Raw genomic sequence first — 22,101 nt, forward strand, 5'->3', positions numbered from 1 at the left:
GCTCTCCAACTGTTTAAGTGTAAGACTTTGCAAAACAAACTTGAATGCTGCAGTATAATTCTCTGGAAAAGCGCATTAAACTTTGTTGGCACTGGATACAAAATAAAATTTCAAAATTTGCATTTTCAGTACTTTTGCTTTCTTGACCTTTATTTGAATTTGAGACTAAGCTTTACCAAACAACAGAATTTACACAGTAACTAGCCAACCACAGTCCTCATTATGGAATCTATGCAGTGCATTTGTTACCTAGGAAACAGACCAGAGCCCAGGCAGAGTGCAATTTCAGTCTAGCAAAAGAATTCTCCAATCATGCTGGTAAATAAAGTCCATAAATCAACTAATCAGAAGCAAAGTCAGGAAGTATCACATAAGAGTTAAGCTCTATGGAAACTTTTTTAAAGAAAAAAGAGAAACCTGTGGGGCTTCTTTGGGCAACTATGTAGATCTCTTAAGTAAATATTATGAGCAGGTTTCTTTACAAACACAAACTGTCATAAAATAAACTGTTCAAAATAAATGGCTTCTCTCCAATCTTCAGCTTCTCTATTTTTGACAGTATTTAAAAGAAAAAGCTTCTTTGGAGCCAGCCTCATACATCTGGTACCAGAATATTAATCCAAGAATGAATTCTGCATTTTCAGCAAGCAGCCTGGGCTCTTGCTGTTTTTAAACAATGCAGGTTAAAAGAAGCTGGAATAAGAGTTGACTTCCACACCTCTCAGGTCAGACCTGCTTCCCCATCCGGCTATAAAAACAACATGAAAAAAGGACTTGAAAGTCAAAGATCTATTATAAAGAACAAAACTGTTACTTTCCAGTTTTCTATTTGATTATTACCAATACTAACACTAATCATTTGATGGTTCCAGTTATCAAGGCGGCTATTTTTAAAGTATCCTTTAATGATATCAGCAATATATTGGTAATTAACAAAGAAGAAAATGCCAGAAAAATCTATGGATTTTAAAGCTGATAAAATTTAATTGCAGGGGCTGGGGATGTGGCTCAAGTGGTAGCACGCTCGCCTAGCATGTGTGAGGCACTAGGTTCAATTCTCGGCACCACATAAAAATAAAAATAAAGATATTGTGTCCACCTAAAACTGAAAAATAAATATTTAAAAAAATGTAATTGCGGACAGCTTAGTGTTGTCTTAAAAATCTGATGTCAGCTGTATTTTAAAATCCAATTTTACACAAATCCAAAATTTTCTGGAAATATTATTCATAAAAATGTAAAAAGCAACAGGAAAAAAATTGACCTGTGAAAATTGGAAGATATGACTAGGGTTGTGGCTCAGTGGTAGAGTGCTTGCCTAGCACCCACGAGGCACTGGGTTCAATTCCCAGTACCACATAAAAATAAAAAATAAAGATACTGTGTCCACCTAAAAATAAAAAATAATTTTTAAAAAAAGGAAGATAATTTATATCCCTTCCTGAACACCAATTATCAAATGGGAAATAAGTTGAATGTATGTAATATTTTCTAGGATGTTTCTGATTATATCAAAATATTATAACACAAACACCTAAAATAGTATTTACATATCAATAAAAAAAAAAAACTAAAAACTAGATATTATCTTTTAGGCCACATAAAGGCACCATAGTGCTGATCAAGAAAACTGTCAGGCGCAACTACAATTTCCCAAACCAATTCTCAATACAGGCCACACTTTGTTAATGTTTAGTTTACACAGTGATTCTTTGTTAAATCTTATCACTACCACTGACAGTCTGGTAAATGCATAAACAAGCAATTCAATTTGTTAGCTTATCTTTTTTAGTACTTCAACCAGCTTAAGAGCCAGAATTCTGAGAATGGTCTAGAACTCCCTTCCACAATTCATGATAAAGCCACACATAATTTTAGTATCTCTCCTCTTTGTACTATTCATAATGTAAAGGGGTGTGGGAAGAACACAGGTCAAAGACCCTACCAGAGCCACTCATTAAGCTTTGTGCAGAGTTTAATTCATTTGCCTAATCTAGACCTGAAGTCACAGCAAGATCTATAAAATTTGATCACCTCAAAGAGGTTTGCTGGGTCATTGTTCCATGAAGCCTATTCTGGGTTTTAAGTAAAGTGTATATAAATGTACAGTTAGGCATTTATAAAATGAGTCATGATGATAATATTAATCTATTAATGTAATTGGGGCAGAACTGAGGATAAAATTTTCTCCTAGAAAAAGATCACTATTTTAGGCATATTAAACTTTGGTATACTAATAAAAATTAGTTTGCCTAAATGAAAATGCATTAAATTGTATTTTTCTGATTAATTTCTTCACCTTACTTGATGGGAATTTAAATAACAAGTATTTTTCTACTTTTTTCCCTTCAAGTTTAGATGATAATGCTTTTCTGAAAAGAAACTCCACTTGCTCCAAATGCCTGTACCTATAATTGTCCAATTTTGCTCCTCAAAACTGCTTAAAAAAAAAAAAAAAATCTCCTTGGTAACTGTCAGATTTAAGTTTGTCGATATGAATTCTCATATAGTAAAAGAAAAAAGTTTCCAGAACTAAGCATCAGACTGAGATTACTATAAAGATAAAACTCCACACCTACATTAAAAATCTGAATCCGTCAAATTCACTTTCTGGATGCTTACTGAACTTCATTTATTATTTCAGCATCTACAAATATATAGCAACTGTTTACAAAACAACTTAGCCATCTAAGAGATCAGAAATATCACCCTGCGGTACTTTTCAAAATACTATACATAACAACTTCATCTTTGGTTATATTCACAGAATATATAAATGCATTCAATAAAATAAGGGAAGTATAATCACAGGGGGGAAAACTCAATTCTAATATTCACGTTTTCCCCATATGTGAAAGATTTCATATCTTCAACCAGTGAAAGGAGGATTTTTAGCATAAACGGAAGACTAGAACCTTGCTTATTGCACTCCAACATAACCCCCACCAGAGAGGCTGTCACTACCTGTCTCGTCAGTAACAGTACCATATTCTCATGTTAATCCTAACAGTGTGTGTGTGTGGCGGGAAGGGGGGGGGGACAAAACTTTACTCCAAAACTTCAAAACAAAAACAGAAATGTAATCGTAAAAATCGTAATCACCCTCATTTTTCCAAGTATCAATCTAACCTTTTTCAAAAAATTGGCTACAGAAAGCCAAAAGCAGTCTGTGATTTGGGTCTTATTTTGATTTGATGTTGGTCAGCCCAACCTCCTCCTACCCAGGGGACTACGTTCCTTGATATATTTGATAACAAACACAAATCACTGTGCGCAGCCTCAGATGGGGGTGGGGGACGGAAGAGCCTTTCGGAGAAAGCCCTCCTCCGTTAGAAACAATAAATAAGGCAGCGCAGCGATGCACGTTCCTTCACACACGCCCCAAACGCACCTCGGCGAGCCTCCGCGGAGGGAAACAAGTCCGACGAAGCCCTGAACCACCTCTCTTTCTCCCTGACCATCTCGGACTTGGAAAGTAGGAGGGCAGACCTCTTCTCCTCCTTCCCGCCCTCCTTCCCACCTCCTCAGACCCGCGAGCAGGAGCAGGGAGCTAGACCCCAGCAGCGCGCCCGCGGCGGCCACGGGAGATGCCAGGCGCCTGGCCCGGGAAACGCCGCCGCCCGCTCGCGAGCGTTCCCGCCCGCCCGGTCTCCGCCCCCAGATCCAGAACCCCAAGCCCGCGGCCGCCGACGTCCGGCCGCGCGGGTCTGTGCCCTCGCTCCGGCCTCGCTCCCCCAGAGGAGACAAAAGGAGGGTTCAGCCGGGTCACTGCGCGGCCGCCCCCACACAAAGGGGCTCCCTGCCCGGGTCGCCGCGTCGGCGCGCTAGTCCCCGCCCCGCGCTCGGGTTCTCACCCACCTGCAGGTGTCTGTGCGTCTGTCCATAGGAACGCGGGCGGCTGGGGGCCTGCGGGAGCCGGGCAGCCCCGGCTGGACGGGGCGGGACGGAGGGGAGGGGGCAGGAGGGCGGCCGGAGGGCCGGGCACCGAAGGCAAGTGGGACGAAGAAAGCGCCCGCGGGCGGCAGAAGGCGGTGCTGGCGGGGGGTACGGGCGCCAGCCTGGCTCGGCCACCAGCGTGCGCCGCTCCTCGCGCCCCGGGCTCCGCGCGCCCGGCTCGGAGCGCGGGGGGCGGGGCGCGGGGCGGGGGCTCGGACCCCGGGCTCCAGCCGGCACCGGAAGCGCGCCGTGGTCGGCGAGACCCACAGGAAGTGTGTAACGACACCTCCTACGACGTGCACCGCGCTCGCAGGAGTCGCTGCCCGGAGGTGGTGCGGACCGACCGTCCTGCAGCACACACGCGCGCTTGCCGGGGCGGGCGCGCTGGCCTGAAAGGTTTGGGACAGCCCGTCGTACGCGCGCGGGAGTTAGTTCCCACCGCCCGGACAGGTGTGGGAGCCACGTTCTGAGGTGCCCAGCCCCGCCGCCGTCACGCACCGCGGGCCTGATGTCCCTGCTGTCTTCTAGTGCCTCACACCCCAACCTAAATGCAGGGAGCTGACAGAACCTGCCCCGTTCGTGACGTGCGTGGCACCTGTTATGAAGCACTGAGTAGAGTCCCCTCCACACCCAGGGATGTGCTGGAACACTTCTGTCCGACGTTCTGCCACACAGCTTACCGTCACTACTACCCCATGGAGATGTCTAACATTCACCTGTGACACACCTATCCCACCGAGGGACGGGGCTGTTTAGTAGCATCTAAAGCTCACACCAACTAATGTTAGAGCACCCCAGGGACACCAGACCACTCTCACAGGACAGGGCACAAGAGAGGCAAGATTGGACCTTTATTTTATCTAACAAAACACTTCCACAGCACTTACCAAGAATTTAATATTAATTTATTTAATTCTAAGAACTCTAGGAAATGGGTGCTGTTAGCATTACCATTTTTTGAATAAGGAAACTGAGGCCTAGAAAAATTAAGAAATCTATTCAAGATCATATAGAAAGTAGCTAGGGGAACCCAGACTCATCCCAGGCAGTCAGGCTCTAGAGTCTATGCTCTTAATTCCCATTATATTCACAACTCTATCTTCAAAACAATAATGTTTGCAATATGCAACATTTGCAATATGTCTGATGAACCTTATGTGATGCCCACATCTTGGCCTCACTCCATCTAGTACAGTAAAGCCTTAGTTACTCCTACCTTTAAGGTAGATAATGGAAGAGTATGACTGAACAAGAGAGAAAGAATCCAAGGTCATCCCAAATCTGGGCAGCTAGCTTGCACTGCCCCATTAGTAAATTATCTTATATGTCAGCCCTTCTCAATCTAGAGCCCATTCAGGTTGATAATACCATCCCATATCAACACCCTTCCTGGGCTAGAGTGAATGAAACTAATATGTTAATGTTTTTGATAGTTTTGAACAAAAAACAAACACAAATCTCATAGTTAATTGCTACATATTCCAAAGATGTGATCCTGTGGAGAAATTGGAATCCTTGTGTACTATTGATGAAAATGTGAGAAGGTACAGCCCCTAAGCAAAACAGTATGGAGGGGCCTCAAAAAATTATAAATAGAATTACTGTATGATCCAGTGAATCTCACTTCTGAATATATCCAAAAGAACTTAAGGCGGGGCTGGGATTGTGGCTCAGGGGTAGCGAGCTCACCTAGCGCTGGCGGGACCCAGGTTCAATCCTCAGCACCACATAAAAATAAAGGCATTGTGTTGTGTCCATCTACACCTAAAAAAGAAAAGTAAATATTAAACAAAAAAAAGAAAAAGAACTGAAGGCAGGGTCTTAAGAGTTGTCAGCACCCTGTGTTCACTGCAGCATTATATACAATACCCAAGAGTTAGAAGCAACCCTGCCGGATGCGTGGAATGGATAAAGAAAATGTGATATATATTTACAATAAAATATTATTCAGTGCTAAAAATAGGAAATCTGTCACATTCTATAACATGGAGAACTTGGAAGACATTCTGAGTGAAATAGGTCATTATATATATGCAGCTGAGACCACACACACACATGCCACCTGCCCAATTCTTGTTTTAATTTCGTTTTTTCTTTAATTTTTCCCCGTTAATTTTTCCCCGTGTGCTAGGTATGGAACGGAGGGCCTTAGCTTGCTGTACCACTGAGCCACATGACCAGTCCCATGGCTTCTAATTTGGTCTTAAAGTCTCTCTATAGAGTGATCATAGCTGAAATAGCCACCTATTTTAAGAGAATCTTGACCAGGGGAAATTTAGGTTCAAGTGTGTTAGATAAGACATAATGAGGTGAAAACAAAATGGATGAAACACAAATTTATTACTCACAGATCCTAGGAAAGTCAGAAGTGCTGACAGATTGACATGAAGTCTGGGGGCAGGAAGCAGCTCGTTGAAGCAGGTAAAGAAGAAAAAGACGAGAGGTTGAAAGAAGTGAAATTATAGGACTACGCATTTATTAAGGACTACGGGCATTATGTCCTAGACTTTCTGAGGGAGTTATGAATTGACTGGTTTAAAGAAAATACTTGCAAAAGGGGAGAATTTATTTACAGAACCCTGGTATTGACTATTAAGTTTTATCGTGGCCAGCAGCTGTGGGATATGTTGGGTTTGGGGTCACTGGGATGAGGGAAAAGTTGGTTATATCACAAACTACCACACAGGGAGAGGAAGTTTTAACTAGGTCAAAGATGACAGGGTACAACTGGGTTCCAGATAACTTATATTAGGCCTAAAAATTGGTATCTAAGCAGCAACTGTATTAAATTAATGACACTACCCCAATGCCATGACACTGTTTGTCAGCTTTTCATCACTGTGACCAAAATGCCTGACAAGAACAAGTTAGAGAAGGAAAAGTTTATTTTGGCTTATGGTTTCAGAGATTCAATTCATGGTTGGTCAACTCCATTGCTGTGAGCCTGAGGTGAGGTAGAACGTATAGCAGAAAGGTATGGCAGAAGAAAACTGCTCAGCCCATGGCAGCTGAGAAACAGGAAGAGCAAGGAGCCAGGGACAAAATGTAACCCTTAAAGGCACACCCCGGTGATCTACTTCCTCCAACTACAACCACACCCCACCTGCCCACAGTTACCATCACATAGCCCAACCAAATTATCAATCCATCAAATGGACTGATCCACTGGTGAGGTTATAGCTCTCATAATCTACAATCATTTCACCTCTGAACATTCCTGCGTTGCCTAACACCTGAGCTTTTCTAGGGACTTTAAAGATCTAAACCATAAGAAACATGGATGAACCTTAAAAACATACTAAGGAAAAATTAGTCACAAAAGGTCCTACATGATTCCATTTATATGAAATATCCAGATTAGGCAAATCAATAGCAAAAGAAAGTAGGGTTTTGTGTTTTTTTTTTAACATATCTTAAATAGAATAGACACTGCAATTAGTTGAATTACATTAATATTTTCCTGAAGATTACTATATATAAAAAAGCTAGTTAACAAAATGAAAAACTTTATTCCATTAGCTTTTACAAGCAGTATTTATTAAGCAGTTTACTTGTGTGAAAAGCAGATACTTTCTATAAAATAAGCTTATAAAAATCCAAAACATTAAGATTTACATTAGTATACAATCCAAAATTTAAAATTTTAACACAAATTAGCTTCAATTTATATCAGAAGCAGCTTTGTAAATGGTCAATTTTACTGCTTTATCCTGATTGGTTGTTCATAATATGTACTTTTTTTTTCCTTACTAGAAGACAATGAAAGAGATATAAGGCTCAGAGGAAAACCCCTCAAAATATAGAAAACAGAATGTCTTGGAAATCTACTTAATGAAGTCTATATTTGATTGGCTACCTGGTTTTGTTTTGTTTTGATTTTTAAGTAGTTATACCATTTTTGTACTTTTTGGTTTTTTTCAGCACTGGCAATTGCACCCAGGTAATGTTCTACCACTGAGCTATATCTGCAACCCTTTTTTATTTTGGGACAGCCTCTTGCTAAATTGCCCAGGCTAGCCTCAAACTTATGGTCCTCCTGCTTCAGCCTCCTAAGTCACTGGAATTATAGGCATGAGCCATTGCACCATTAGGCTAGCGCTTTCAATTCGATTTTGAGTCTTATAGAATCTATTTTTTTCCAGAATAGACATGCACATTTTTAACATACAATAGGGAAGACAACAACATTAGATTTTTAATTGTTGAGGTTTTTTTTTTTTTTTTTTGGTTTTTTTTTTTTTTTTTTACTTTTTAAGCGTAGCAGTCAACATTTTTGTTCTTTGCCATCACAGTCTGGAATTCATCTGATTCATTAGTTTCTCCAATTTGATTGCTAGGGCCATGTTTCCTTTAATCTTCAATTTTCCTGACATGAATGCCACTGTTGGTTTTAGTTTTCCTAAAATGAGAAAATGAGAGAGGTAAGCAACTATTTAGTGCCCTTAGGGATGTATCACTTCAAGAATATGAATCATAAAAAGACTCTCTTTGAGTTCTAAAACTCTCAGAAGCATAGAAATTTCTATTACAGCCTTTTATATCAGTATCTAGGGAATTTCAATTCCTAGATTTATATGTTAACAAAATCCTATAACACAAGAGGTAATGTAAAAAATATCAACAATCAGCAAAGATTATGGCAAAAAGCTGAAGATGGAATATTTAAACATCCTCTAGTAGTTCTACACTAAAAGAAACATGGTGGGGCTGGGATTGTAGCTCAGTGATAGAGGGCTCGCCTGGCATGCATGATGCTCTGGGTTCAATCCTCAGCACCACATATAAATAAATAAAAAATAAAGTCCATCAGCAACAACAACAACAACAACAAAAAAGAAGTAAAAGAAACAGAGTCCAAGTAAATTCTGGTAAACAAATACTATCATTGTTTAATTTTCCAATCTATTATAGTTTATTACACTTTTAGCCTTTTCAACGTTTAAATTCGGGTAATTAAGTAGTGTAAATGCATAAAATATTTTAAGTGACCATTAAATATAATGTATGGACACAGAAGTATGTGCTAATATTATTTCAATACTAGAAATAGAAATGCCACAGTATTAAAAAAATGTGAGTGTTAAAACACATGAACAAAGGGATGAACCGTAGTTAATAAAGAAGATAACAAATATTTGCTTCGTGGAGAGACGGTAATAAAGAAGACAACAAATATTAGCTCTGTGGAGAGAAGGAACTATCTTTTTTTGTGGGGGATGGGGACGGGATACTGGGGATTGAACTCAGGAGCACTCAACCTAAGCCAGATCCCCAGCCCTACTTGTATTTTATTTAAAGACAGGGTCTCACTGAATTGCTTAGGGCCTCGCCTTTGCTGAGGCTGGCTTTGAACACGCAATCCTCCTGCCTCAGTCTCTGGAGCCACTGGGATTACAAGTGTGCACCACTGCACCCAGATAGGAGCTTTGTTTTTTATCTGCTATTTTATTCCAGTGTCACTCACAGTCTGGCATACAGTGGAATTCATGAAAAGAACTGAGGCTCAGGAGAGGATTTTGACTTGCCCAAGGTCACATATTGTGTATGTAGAACTCATTTATGATTTCCTGCCTTATTGTATGCCAGTTTATATGTTGCTCATATGTCCTAGAAGGCACGCTACATGTCCATGCATTAGTTGCTCACCCCACCCTCCACCCAGGTTAATGTATTTTGTACATCTATTAGTAGATGCCTTTAAATTATTCTAAATAAGGGTTACAAACCCTCATAAATTGGTTACAGATGGAAAGAATCAAGTCCCCTTCTTTTTTGAGCTGTGCCTCTCTAAAAGAAAATGTGATGTTAAAACATCTAAACTTATAAATAATAGAAAGAATAACACTGACTTACATGGAATATACTGAAAGGTCTTTATTATGTGAAGAAACAAGAACAGCCCCTCCAAAAACTTACAAACTCTACCATCTGGGCAACTGTGCTCACTTCTCTGCCACTCTATAATATAGTGAAGTCTATCAATACATAACACAGCTTCCAATCAGCTTTATAAAGCTTTGTTCATAGATGAATGGATATCATGAGACCAAAAAAAAAAAAAAGCAAAAACATGAATAAAGGCAACTTAAAGAGGAAGGATGCATGTGCAGAAGAAAGAAAACTAAAACAAGCAAAGGAGACCAGAAGCACAGGAAAGATGGAAAAAAAGAGGCGGGGATGAACAAAGGAAGGGGAAAGAGGAAGGGCAAAGAGAAAACCAAAGATAGTAAGAGATGGGAAGAGGTGAGGGGAGCAGAGTGAGGAAGAGAAAGGAGGCAGCCAAAGAAGAAAACCACTGGAAAACAAAAATGAGGTCTTGAAAATTAAAGTTTTGATTCTTAATATTAAAATGCAATAGAAAGTAAGATGATCTCCTGGAAAGTAAAATAAGTTATACAAAGAACTATGCAACAGAAGAAAATGATGATAAAATCACATCTAACCTTTTCTTCAGAAATATCAAAGAAATACTATAAGAACGTTTCAAGGACCCAAGCACCCAGGAGAATCACAGAAAAAAAGACCAGGCCACCTTAAATCACTGTGAAATTTTGGAACACCACAAAGATTAATCTGATTCACTTTCAGAAAGGGCAAGATTAAGAACAAGAATAGGATCAAATTCTCAACTGTAATCTTAGAAGATGGGAGTCAAAGCTTCAAAATTCTAAGAGAAAGTAAATTTCAACTCAGATGTCTCTACCCAGCCAATCAATAAGATTGTTAGTAGAATAAAAATAGCTTCAGAGACATATAAAAAGTACCTCAAACATATCCTCTCACATAGCTAGAGGAGAACATGTGTCGCCATAATAAAAATGTAAACTTAAGAAAGAAGACACAAAATCCTGGAAATAAATTCAATGTTGAGGAGTTAACTGAACTTCTAAGACAACAGCTGTGGAACAGCTTGTAGATCTACAGTTCAGACTGGAACATGAAGACAAAGGGCTCCAGGAAAAAGTAGCCTGAAGGACAGTCTGACACATCTAACAACAGAGCAACTGCATCAAGTAGTTGTGAGGGGAAAAGCCCTGGGAAGATCATAGGAAGGCTTTGCTAAGTACGTATGTGTCCCTCCAAATTCCGTATCCTGAAGCCCCAACACCAGTAGGACGGTGTCAGGAGGTGGGGTCTGTGGGAGTTAATTAGGTTTAGATGAACATTTGAGGGTAGAAATTCCATGAGAGGATTAGTGCCCTTATATAAAGGGGCAACAATTCAGTAGCATTTAAATAGTCACAACATTGTACACAACCACTGTATCTTCCTAGTTCTAAAACATCTTCTTTATCCCAAAAGGAAACCCTATATGGATTTCACATCAGTAATTCCTTCTCTCTCCAGACCCTGACAAATACCAATTAACTGTTTCGAGAGACTTACCTACTCTAGATATTTTATACAAAGGATTCACACAACATGAGATCTTTAGTGTTTCACTTCTTTCACTTAGTGTAATGTTTTCAGGGTTCATTCATGTTGGATGAACTTCCTTTTTTATGGTTGAAGGTTATTCCATTGTATATAGTGTATACATAGCACAAGTTGTTCATTCATCTGTTTATGGACATTTTGGGTTGTTCCACCTTTTGGTTACTGTGAATGGAACCTTTGTGAGCAACACATGTGCCTTTATTTATTTATTTATCGAGTGTCTATTTTCAAATCTTTTTAAGAGTAGAAATACTGAGCCACATGTTGATTATATATTTAGCTTTACCTATACATTTACAGGTTTAACTAAACCCATATATCTTAAGGTCAATTGATCTTCAACAAGAGTGCCAAGACCATTCAATGAGGGAAAGAACTGCCTATTCAATGGTTTTGGGATAACTGGATATGACATTCAAAAGAATGAAACCACTGGAAGCTACTGGAAAATGTGTATCAAACCATATACAAATTTAATTCAAAATGGATTGTAGACTTAAATCAGAGTTAAAACTAAAAATTCTTAGAAGAAAATTTAGTGGTAAATATTTAACCTTGAGTTTGGCAAAGATTCTTAAATATGACACAAAATGCATAAGCAACAAAAGAAAAATATATAAACTGGTATCTATCAAAATAAAAACCTTAGCTAGGTGTGGTTGGTTGTACATGCCTATTAATTCCAACTACTCAGAAGACTGAGGCAGAAGGATCACAAATTCAAAATCATCCTGGGAACTTAGCAAGATCCTATCTCAAAAAATAAAATAAAAGGGCTAGGATACAGTTGAGTGGCACAGCACTTGCACAGCATGTAGAAAGCCCTAGGTTCAATCCCCAGCACTGCTAATAAATAAATAAAAATTTAAAAATATTTGCTTCAAAATATTCATCAAAAAGTGAAAAGATGGGCTAGGGTTGTAGCTTAGTGGTAGAGAGCTTGCCTAGTATATGCGAGGCCCTGGGTTCAAGCACCCACCCCCAACCTGGGGGGCAGAAACAAATACACAAATAAAGGGCTACATTTCCAATCCTAAGCCTGCCTACCCTGTCTTTCTGCAAAAGCACAATAAAGGCTCTTGCTCACATTTAAAAAGAAAAAAAAAAAAAAGAAAGTGAAAAAAAACCTACAAAAAATGGGAGAAAGTATTTGCAAATCACGCTTTTGTAAATATACAAAGAATTCTTAAAACTCAATAACAAAAAGATAAATAACCTGGACTGGGATGTAGCTTGGTGGTAAAGTGCTTGCCTAGCATGTGCAAGACCTTAGCACCATAAATATCCAGCACCATAAAAAGAAAAGAAACAAGATGACAACCCAATTTAAGATGAAGATGAGAGAAAAAGAAAATTATACATATGACCAATAAACACATGAAAAAATGGAAAACGTTAGGTATTATTAGCTACTATGTAAATGCAAATCAAAACTACCAGATGCAACTTCATATCCATTAGGATGGCAATAACAAAAAAATAAACAAAAACCCCATAAAATTAAAAAATAATAGGTGCTGATGAGGGCAAGGGTATGAAGAAACAGAAACCCTTATGCATTGTTAATGGAAATGTAAATAGTGCAGCCCCTTTGAAAAACAGTTTGGCAATTCTTTGAAAACTTAAATGTAGAATTACTATATGACCCAGCAATTCCACTCTGGGGAAGAGACCTATCACAAATGTCCACACAGAAACTTGCCTATGAATGTTTGTAGGAGCATTATTCCTAACAAACAATAGAAACAAACTAATTGTCTGTCTGCAGATGAATGGATAAACAAATTGTGGTCTATTCATACGATGGAATTTTACTCAGCCATAAAAAGAAATGAAGTGCTGATGCATGCTACAGCTTGGATGAACCTCAAAAACATTATGCTAGGTGAGAGAAGCCAGATGCAAAAGATCACATATTATATGATTCTATTTATATGAAATAGCCACAAAATGTAAATCAGTAGAGAAAGAAAGCAGATTAGTGGTTGCCAGGAGGAGGCAGGAATGGGTAGTGATTACTTAAATGGTTCAAGGTGTCTTCTGGGGTGGTGAAGAAGTCCTGAAACTACAGAAGTGGTGGTAGCATTGTGAATGTTTTAAATGTCATGGACCATTTCAAAATGGTTGTTTGCATGTGTGAATTTCACTTCCTTAAAGAGAGAGAGAGAGAGAGAGATTGAAGTATTAAAATATGCCACCTCAAGGATGAAACCTGAAAACATTGTAAAACTAAGTGAAAGAGATCAGTCACAAAAGATCCCATATTAAGTAATCCTATTCATATCTAGGGAAAGAAAGTTGATTAGTGGTTGTTTAGAGCTAGAGGTGGGAATAGAGAGATAGGGTATGAGGTGTTTTTTGGTTTTTTGTTTTGTTTTGTTTTTTTGGTGATGAAAGTGTTCAAAAAGCAACTGTGACAAACCACTGAATTATAAATCTTTAAATGGGTGAAATGTGTGAGTATATGAATTACACCTTGATGAAGTCATTAAAATCAAAGCTATGACATATAACAAGATACTGAATTAGTAATTAAAAATCTTCCCACAAAATCTGAGCTCCAAGTGGCTTCACAAATTAATTTACAGGATACTAAATCAATACACAAAAATTAATTATATTTATGTGCATCAGGAACAGGTAATTCAAAAATAAAATTAACAAAACAATTCATAAAAATAAAATTAACAAAACAATAACATAAAAAAGAATAAATGCTTAGGGGAAACAACAACCATACTGGAAAAAATCATATCAAAGACTTTATCAAAACAAAACACTTTTGTAATATAAAATATACTACTATAAAAATGAAAAGACAAACCACAGACTGAGAAAGAGTATTTGATAAGGAACATATATCCAGAATTTATAAATACTCCTACCACTGAAAATAAAAAGACAATCTTGATTTCTTCTAATTCAATAATAAAAAGAACTCAGTTTAGAAAGGAGCAAACCCTCTGTATGGATAGGTCACCAAATATACTATAAAACATAGGAAAGGATGTTCAACATAATTATTAAGGTTATCCAAGGTAAATGTAAGTTAATGCTCTCTTCAGCAGCACATATATAAAATTGGAATGATACAGAGAAGATTAGCATGGCTCCTGCACTAGGATGACATGCAAATTTGTGAAGCGTTCCATATTTAACAAATAAAAATAAAAAACCCATATGACATACTACTACATACCTACTGAAATGCCTATAATAAAAAAGATAATATAAGTGTTGGTGAGAGGGGGGCTGGGGTCATGTGACTCAGTGGTAGAGCACTTGCCTAGAACATATAAGGCCCTGGGTTCCATCCGCAGCACCACATAAAAATAAACAAATAAAATAAAGGTATTGTGTCCAACTACAACTAAAAAATAAATATTAGAAAAAAAAGTGTTGGTGAGAATGTGGAGAAATTGGAACCTTCATACACTGTTGTTAGAAATGTAACAATGGTGTAGCCACTTTACCAGTTTGGTTGTTTCTTTTCTTTCTTTCTTTCTTTTTTTTTTTAATAACTTTGTTTATTTTTTTAGGTGGTGCTGAGGATTGAACCTAGTGCCTCACACAGGCTAGGCAGGCGCTCTACTACTGAGCTACAACCTCAGCCCTTGGTTGTTTCTTAAAAAGTTAAATCAATTTACCATATTACAAAATGAAATTCACCAAAGAGGAATGAAAATACACATCCATACAAATACATGTATGATGATATTCAGAGTAGCAATATTCATAACAACCAAAAACTTAAAACAATTCAAATGTCCATCAGCTGGTTAAGGGTAAAAACAGTGTGAGGATAGAGACAGAGCTCTACAACAGAATGCTATGCACCCATAAGAAGGAAGTGAACTGCTGAGACATGCTACAACACAGATGGCTGACTCTCAAAAGCCTTATGCTAAGTGAAAGAAGCCAGGTGCAAAAGACTTCAAACTTTCTGATTCCATTTATACAAAATATCTGTAGAGACAGAGAACAATAGTGTTTGGCTGGCTGAGGGCAGGGTGGAGTACAGTGGAAATAGGGGTCAACTTCAGAGATGATTTTTTTGGTATAAGGAAAATATTGTTAAATTATGTTGTGGTGATGTTTGACCAACTCTAGAAATTTACTAAAAATCATGTACATGTAACGTAAAATGATGGATTTTATAGTATGTACATATAACTGATAATGATGAATTTTATAGTATGTAATTTTATACTTCAACAATACTATTTTTTAAAACTTTAAAAAATAGCTAACTCCCTCCCTAACTCCCTCCCTCCTTTTCTCCTTCCCTTCTTCCCTCCCTTCCTTCCTTCCCAGAGACTGAACCCAAGGCCACTCAAGAACTGAGCCACATCCCCAGCCTTTTTTTTAATATTTTCTTTTGAGACAGGATCTCACTAAGTTACTTACAGCCTCACTAAGTTTCTGAGGCTAGCTTTGAACTCGAGATCCTCCTACCTCAGCCTCCCAAGCCTCCGGAATTATAGGTGTGCACCACCTCACCTGGCACAAATACATTTCCTTCCTTCCTTCCTCCCTCCTTCCTTCCTTTAAGAGACAGAGTCTCTCTTTGTTGCCCAAGCTAATCTTAAACTCCTGGGCTTAAGTGATTCTCCTGGCTCAGCCTCCCTAGTAGCTGGAACTACAGGCACGTACCACTATGCCTTGCTAAAATTCATTTCTATCTTATTGATTTACCACACAGTGACCTCTGCTGGCCAAAAGAAGAGATTGTGATAATTTGTTTAGTAGCTGCTTTAAGTTTTTATATTCATAATGTATCTACTATACAAAAAGGCATAGAAATGGCTATGGTTTCTAAAAATAGAATTCTTAGGCTGTAAGGTCTAAATTGTACCCATTTAAAGAAAAGCAGATGAGATCAATAGCTAAGAATGAAAGAGCAAACTCACTTGCTCCCAGTTGAAACCATTGCTACAAAATACACCTCATAATAACTTACATCTTTTGAAAAATATTCAAAGGCTGGCCTACCTCTCCTAGTCAATGCAAGAGCACATTCACAGAAATACATAAGCAAAAAGCCCATTATTTCTAGTTTATGCTATGTAAGGACAGGTAAATTAAAGAGGCCATTGATTCACCTTTGAAGATCATCAGAGCACAATAATTAAAAGAATGAGTTTTGGGGGGTTAGCTTGGATTCAAATCCTGTGTCCAACATTTATCACTCCCTATCTTGGGCTTGTTATTTAATTCATCAAAGTCTCAGTCTCTGTCTTCATAAAATGAAGAACATATTTTATCTCAAAGGACAGTAATTATTGGATATAATTACTGTCATTTCAGTTTACAAGTTGACAATAAATTTTTAAATGATCTTTAAGTTTAAAAAATATTCGTAAGATCCATATTCATTAAAAATTTATCAAATACTTTTGTGTCCAAACCATTGTTTAAGCTCTATGAAGAAAGTATTTAAAACCCTAAACACACACTAAACTATTTAAAATGAATAAAGAGATAACCATTAATACTGAAAGATGCTCTATAATGCACAATGTGAAGATTACCAAACAGTAGTACAATCTTATTTTTCAGTAGTAACATCTTTTTATAAGCATACATTATATTATATACATTCACATGCACACACACAAATATATACGTATGATGCTACACTAAATTAATTGATGGTCATTTTTCAGTGGTGTAATAAAAAAAAATTGTTTTCTTTTTTCTTAAGCATATTTTCTTATTTTTGTATGTTTAACCCTACTACAAGGAATGGGGAAAGTTAAAGAAATCTTGATCATAAAGACATCAGATTGGCTCAAATTGAATGCAGGCCACTGGCATCCTTGCTTAGAATTGGAAAGCAAGACTTAGAGGGTACAGGACACACTGTGATCCTACTTGTCAAAATTAAAACAGAACAAAATATGCATAACATTTATAATTCATTATATGAAAGACTTTGGAATATTATAATACCTTAGTTTAAAGTGCTGCTAACACTTTAGAATTTGTTATTGAACTTACCAATTGGAATAGAGTTCTAAGAATAGAAAACAGAACAAATTATCCTTTATTTTTTTCTGACATTGTTAGAAGTAAAAGGACAGACAGAAAATCATGCAAAAGGTTCCTGAGTTGGGGGTTCCACAGAAAGCAGTGCCACTGGGCCATGTCAGAGGGCTGGCATTTTCTTATTACAACAGCTGGCAAGACTAAAGCATGACCCACTCTCAATAAATGAACTGGTATGACATCTCCAGTAACCATGGCATTATTGGAAATATCTTAATCCAGCTACCAGAATGAAGCACACCTAGGAGTCCGTCTGAACTATCCCTGTTTCTAACATTATATCTTATATTAGCTTCTCAGTCAAAAAAAAAAAAATTCTGCCATCTATTTTCCATTTGTTGAGTAAGACAGAAGTGACCATAGGGGCAACAATAAGAATAGCCTTCCCCAAACTATGCTCTTCAACATAAATCGTGGCTGAGATTCCAAAACAAACATTAATGAGTCTTGATTCTTTGTAAAAGAATAACGTAAAATATTAGAACTAAATTCTCCATGAACAACAAGGAAACTAACAAAATTGAAAACTTACCTGAAAACATTTTGACAAAATCATCAGTGGACATACTCATCACCACATCCGCCTTATCAGAGGGTTCTCCGTGTCCAACATTCCCACCCCTGTTTTTCAAGTCCAGAAACCATGTGCCACCATCTTCACCTATATAGAGATTAATATATAGAAATAAACAATTATTATGATTAGAATAATCTTCCAAAATGCTATTTCCTGGATTAAAATTCTCTGGCCTCTAATAATCAAACAGCAAATATTTACTAAGCACTTATTTTGTTTCAAGGTGCTAGGTTCCAAAGAGCCTTCAATAAGATAAGAGAAACATTGTTCTCTAGGCTGGGGCAAGGGCTCAGTGGTAGAGCGCTTGACTAGCATGTATGAGGCACTAGGTTTGATCCTCAGCATCACATATAAATAAATAAAGGTCTATCAACAACTAGTAAAATGTTAAAAAAAAAAACAAAACACTGTTCTCACAAAAAGAGAGGAAATGGAAGGTGATGTATGAACATACTAATAAAAGAAGAACAGGGATTACTAAGTACCAGTAACGGGAGAGAATGGGAAGTTACTATTTCAGTTAGAACTTCAGTTTGGGATGATGAAAAAGTTTTGGAGACGGTTGTAAAACAATGTGAATGTAACTGTACTCTTGAAAGGAATTAAAATAGCAACTTTGGGGCTGGGGATGTGGCTCAAGTGGTAGCACGCTTGCCTGGCATGCGTGCGGCCCGGGTTCGATTCTCAGCACCACGTACAAAGATGTTGTGTCCGTTGATAACTAAAAAATAAATATTAAAATTCTCTCTCTCTCTCTCTCTCTCTCTCTCTCTCTCTCTCTTCTCTCTCTCCTCTCTCACTCTCTCTTTAAAAAAAATTAAAATAAAATAAAATAAAATAGCAACTTTTATTTGTATTTTACCATAATAACAAAAAATTGATTTAGCTGAGCATATAGCTCAGTGGTAGAAGGGCTCACCTAGCATGCTCAAGGCCATGGTTCAATCCCCAACACCCAACACACCTAGGGGGGGAAAAAACACTAGGGCCAGGAAAGCCCAGTTGAAGCTGAACTTTGAAAGTTAAGTAAGAATTAGTTAGTTGAACAGGGAAGAGGGAAAATACCTCAGGCAATGAAAACAGGATATGTAAAACAAAAACAAAACCATCAACAGAATTAAGTGGGCAGGATCCCAGAGGCTCAGGAGGCTAAGGCAAGAGGGTCACACTTTCAAAGCCAGCCTCAGTAACTTAGCAGAGTCTCTAAGCAACTCAGACAGGCCCTGTCTCTAAATAAAATATAAAAAAGGACTGGGGATGTGGCTCAGTGGTTAAGTGCCCCTGAGTTCAATCCCCAATACAAAAAAAAAAGAGGGCATGAAGCATGTGTGAGGAACTGGACCTGAAAACAGTACAGTAGGACTGGAGGACAGTGGCATCAGACTCACTCATAAGGCACTCTCGGTGGGGGACACAGTGAGCCACGTAAAGGATTTAGTAACTTTATCCCTCATCCTTTGTCACCATGGAAGAAAAATGACACAATAAGGTTTGCATCTTAAATAGCTCACCCTACCTTCAGTGCAGGTGATACATTAGAAAGGGTTGAAGAGGATGGAGAAGACTAGTAAGGACATTGGTGGGGTCATTTGTGAGCTTGAAGGTGATCCATGGATCAGGATCGTGGCCATGGGGATGAGGACAAATGGGCATATTTGAGAGAAATTTTCAAAGCAGAACCTCAAAGCCAGAAAACGGACCAAGTATGCAGAAGAAAAGGTGGGCCATGTGCACAGGATTGATCTGCTAGTTTTCTGGCTTGGGAACTTGGGAAAAAATGGGTGTTGGGTTTACTGAGAAAGGACTAATTAGAAGAACAGCAAATGCAGGTATTGGAAATATTGTGTTGTTTTGAACATTTTCAGATAAAGGTATCTTTGGGACAGCCAAATAAAAATGTCAAATGAAGGACTGGGATTATGGCTCACCGGTAGTGGGCTCGCTTAGCATGTGCGAGGCCCTGGGTTTGATCCTCAGCACCACATAAAAATAAATAATAAATAAAATAAAGGTATTGTGTCCAACTACAACATTAAAAAAAAAAGTCAAATGAAATCCGACTAAGCTAGAAATGTAAATATATGACTAATCATTTCATATGGTCATTGAAACCAGGGGATGATTGGAGTTTCCTCAAACAAATCTGTATAGAGTATAAGAAGTGCTAAGATAGCGACCTAAAGGATACGGTGTTAAGGGAAGGATAGAGGAGAAGCATCTAGCAAAGGAGATGGGGAATAAAACCAAGGAAAGGGGGCATTTCCAGAAGGAAGGAGTAGTCAACAGTCTCAGAAGCTGCAGAGTGGTCACAGATAGGATTGACAAATGCCCACTGGTGGCATGAATGTCCATCCAGGTCCCTGGTGAAAGTCAAGTCTATGGAATAGGGAGGGATAAATGATTTGAGAGCAGTGTTCAGAGTGTGAGTTGCAGATGAAAGTAAGTTTGGCTCTGAAAGGGAGAGAAAGACAGGGTGTGTGGTTTGTTACTGCTGCTATGCTCTGTTTTAAATACAGAATAGGCTTGGAAACGTTAAAATATCACTGGGAAGGAGGCTGCAGGATGAGCAGGTTGAAGAAGGCATGATGAACAACATAATTCCTGAGATGAACAGAGAAAACAAGACCTAGAATTTTGCTACTGAAAGTGACATTCATGAGGTGTAATACTGTCACCACCTGTCAGAAATCACAATCTTAGACTCTGCCCCAGACCAACTGAATCAGATTCTACATTTGAGTAAGACTCTAGGTACTCAGGATAGTACAGACATTAAAGATGGAGGGATGTGCTCCATTATACAGGAGGGAAGGAGGAACCTATAATGGTTAATTTATATCTGATGGTAGGAAGTGGAGCAATTTCTGTCTGTAGGCTTCTGAAAGGGTTTAAAATAGTTACTGTGGAAAATAAGGCAGTGGCTGAAAACAGAATTCTGAGGTGCTACTTGAAGAAGTATTACTTGAGGTACCATTTGAATAGGGACACTGATGAACTTCTACTGGTGCAAATCTGATTTTTTTTTTCCTTTTCTTCAACAGGGCTTAGCAGCCTTGATGCAACTCTGAAGCCCTCAGATAGTTTGATGATTCAACTGAGACTACAGGGCCTTTGACAGATAACAACATGAAGACAAAGGGTCTGGGACAAGTTTAGGACACAGGCTAGAGAGTGACTGAAGCAATGAACCATGGATTCCAAGGACAAAAAGGAAGTGAAAACACAAGGGCTGGGGATGTGGCTCAAGCAGTAGCGCACTCGCCTGGCATGCATGTGGCCCAGGTTCGATCCTCAGCACCACATACAAACAAAGATGTTGTGTCCACCAAAAACTGAAAAATAAATATTAAAAAAAAAATTCTCTCTCTCTCTTTAAAAAAAAAAAAAAGAATAAGTTAAATAACCCAGGAGACATGGAATGCAAAAGTTTCTGCAATAGAACTGTGGTAGTTACTTCTTAAGACTACCATTAACCTGTGCTAATTTTATTATGTGGAAAAGAAAAACATTAAGAGGTTTTAAAAAGCTGACTATACTCAGACTGATCTGAGTAATATCAAAGATAAAAATACTAAGTTGCCTACAATTGATAAATTATTGCACTGCACTCCCTGTCATGATGCATATACCTCTCAGCATAGAATTTCTTCTCCATAATAAGATGTTATTTAATACTGGAAGTATATGTAATAAAACTATTTTGCATGCATCCATATTCATTGGTCTTAGTGTAGAAATCAACAGTATTCTTGATTGTCTACATTCAAGCATCTTAAATACAGTCAAGTATTCAGGTTATCACTACTGTAGACTGATTTTCTTCCAAAAGAAACATTCCACCTTGTTTCATAATAGCCTCAGATTATCCAACACAGTCCTTACCTGAGAGTTCAAACTGATAGATTGCTTGTGTGGCTTTAACCACATCATCACTGAGAGACTCCTTAACAATTCTAAATGTTTCTTCCACAGCTCCAAAATGTGCTTTTGCCTGTGGCTGTGGCTTCTCTTCTTTGACTTCAGGAACAGCACCTGCAGAATATTATTCATGTAAATGGCCTTAAAGCCACACACAAGATTAATTAGTAAGCAAGAGAGACATG

General features: G+C 38.2%; 2 protein-coding genes and 1 non-coding gene across 5 annotated transcripts in view; 1 reads left to right on the forward strand and 2 right to left on the reverse strand.

Moving 5' to 3' along the window:
* The window catches only part of Kiaa1958 (KIAA1958 ortholog), a 137,607-nt gene extending 130,890 nt beyond the window's left edge, over nucleotides 1-6,717 (reverse strand). For 2 of the 3 annotated variants that reach the window (XM_076845671.2, XM_076845670.2), the window contains exon 1: nucleotides 5,626-6,717. The gene's annotated coding sequence lies outside the window, so the exon portion shown is untranslated. The remainder of the gene's footprint in view (nucleotides 1-5,625) is intronic. The other variant, XM_076845669.2, reaches the window with a different exon arrangement.
* Nucleotides 6,718-6,803: 86 nt separating this feature from the next.
* The window catches only part of Hsdl2 (hydroxysteroid dehydrogenase like 2), a 63,811-nt gene continuing 48,513 nt past the window's right edge, over nucleotides 6,804-22,101 (reverse strand). The window contains exons 9-11 of the mRNA XM_076845672.2: nucleotides 21,881-22,030; nucleotides 17,954-18,082; nucleotides 6,804-8,335 (exon numbers count right to left, since the gene is read on the reverse strand). Coding sequence (XP_076701787.1) covers nucleotides 8,223-8,335; nucleotides 17,954-18,082; nucleotides 21,881-22,030 — 392 coding nt within the window. The 3' untranslated portion in view covers nucleotides 6,804-8,222. The remainder of the gene's footprint in view (nucleotides 8,336-17,953; nucleotides 18,083-21,880; nucleotides 22,031-22,101) is intronic.
* Nucleotides 14,427-14,531, forward strand: LOC143393148 (U6 spliceosomal RNA). Its single transcript, XR_013090469.1, has one exon. It is a non-coding gene; the product is annotated as a U6 spliceosomal RNA (small nuclear RNA).

The sequence above is a fragment of the Callospermophilus lateralis genome, chromosome 2, assembly GCF_048772815.1.
Source record: "Callospermophilus lateralis isolate mCalLat2 chromosome 2, mCalLat2.hap1, whole genome shotgun sequence".
NCBI lineage: Eukaryota > Metazoa > Chordata > Mammalia > Rodentia > Sciuridae > Callospermophilus > Callospermophilus lateralis.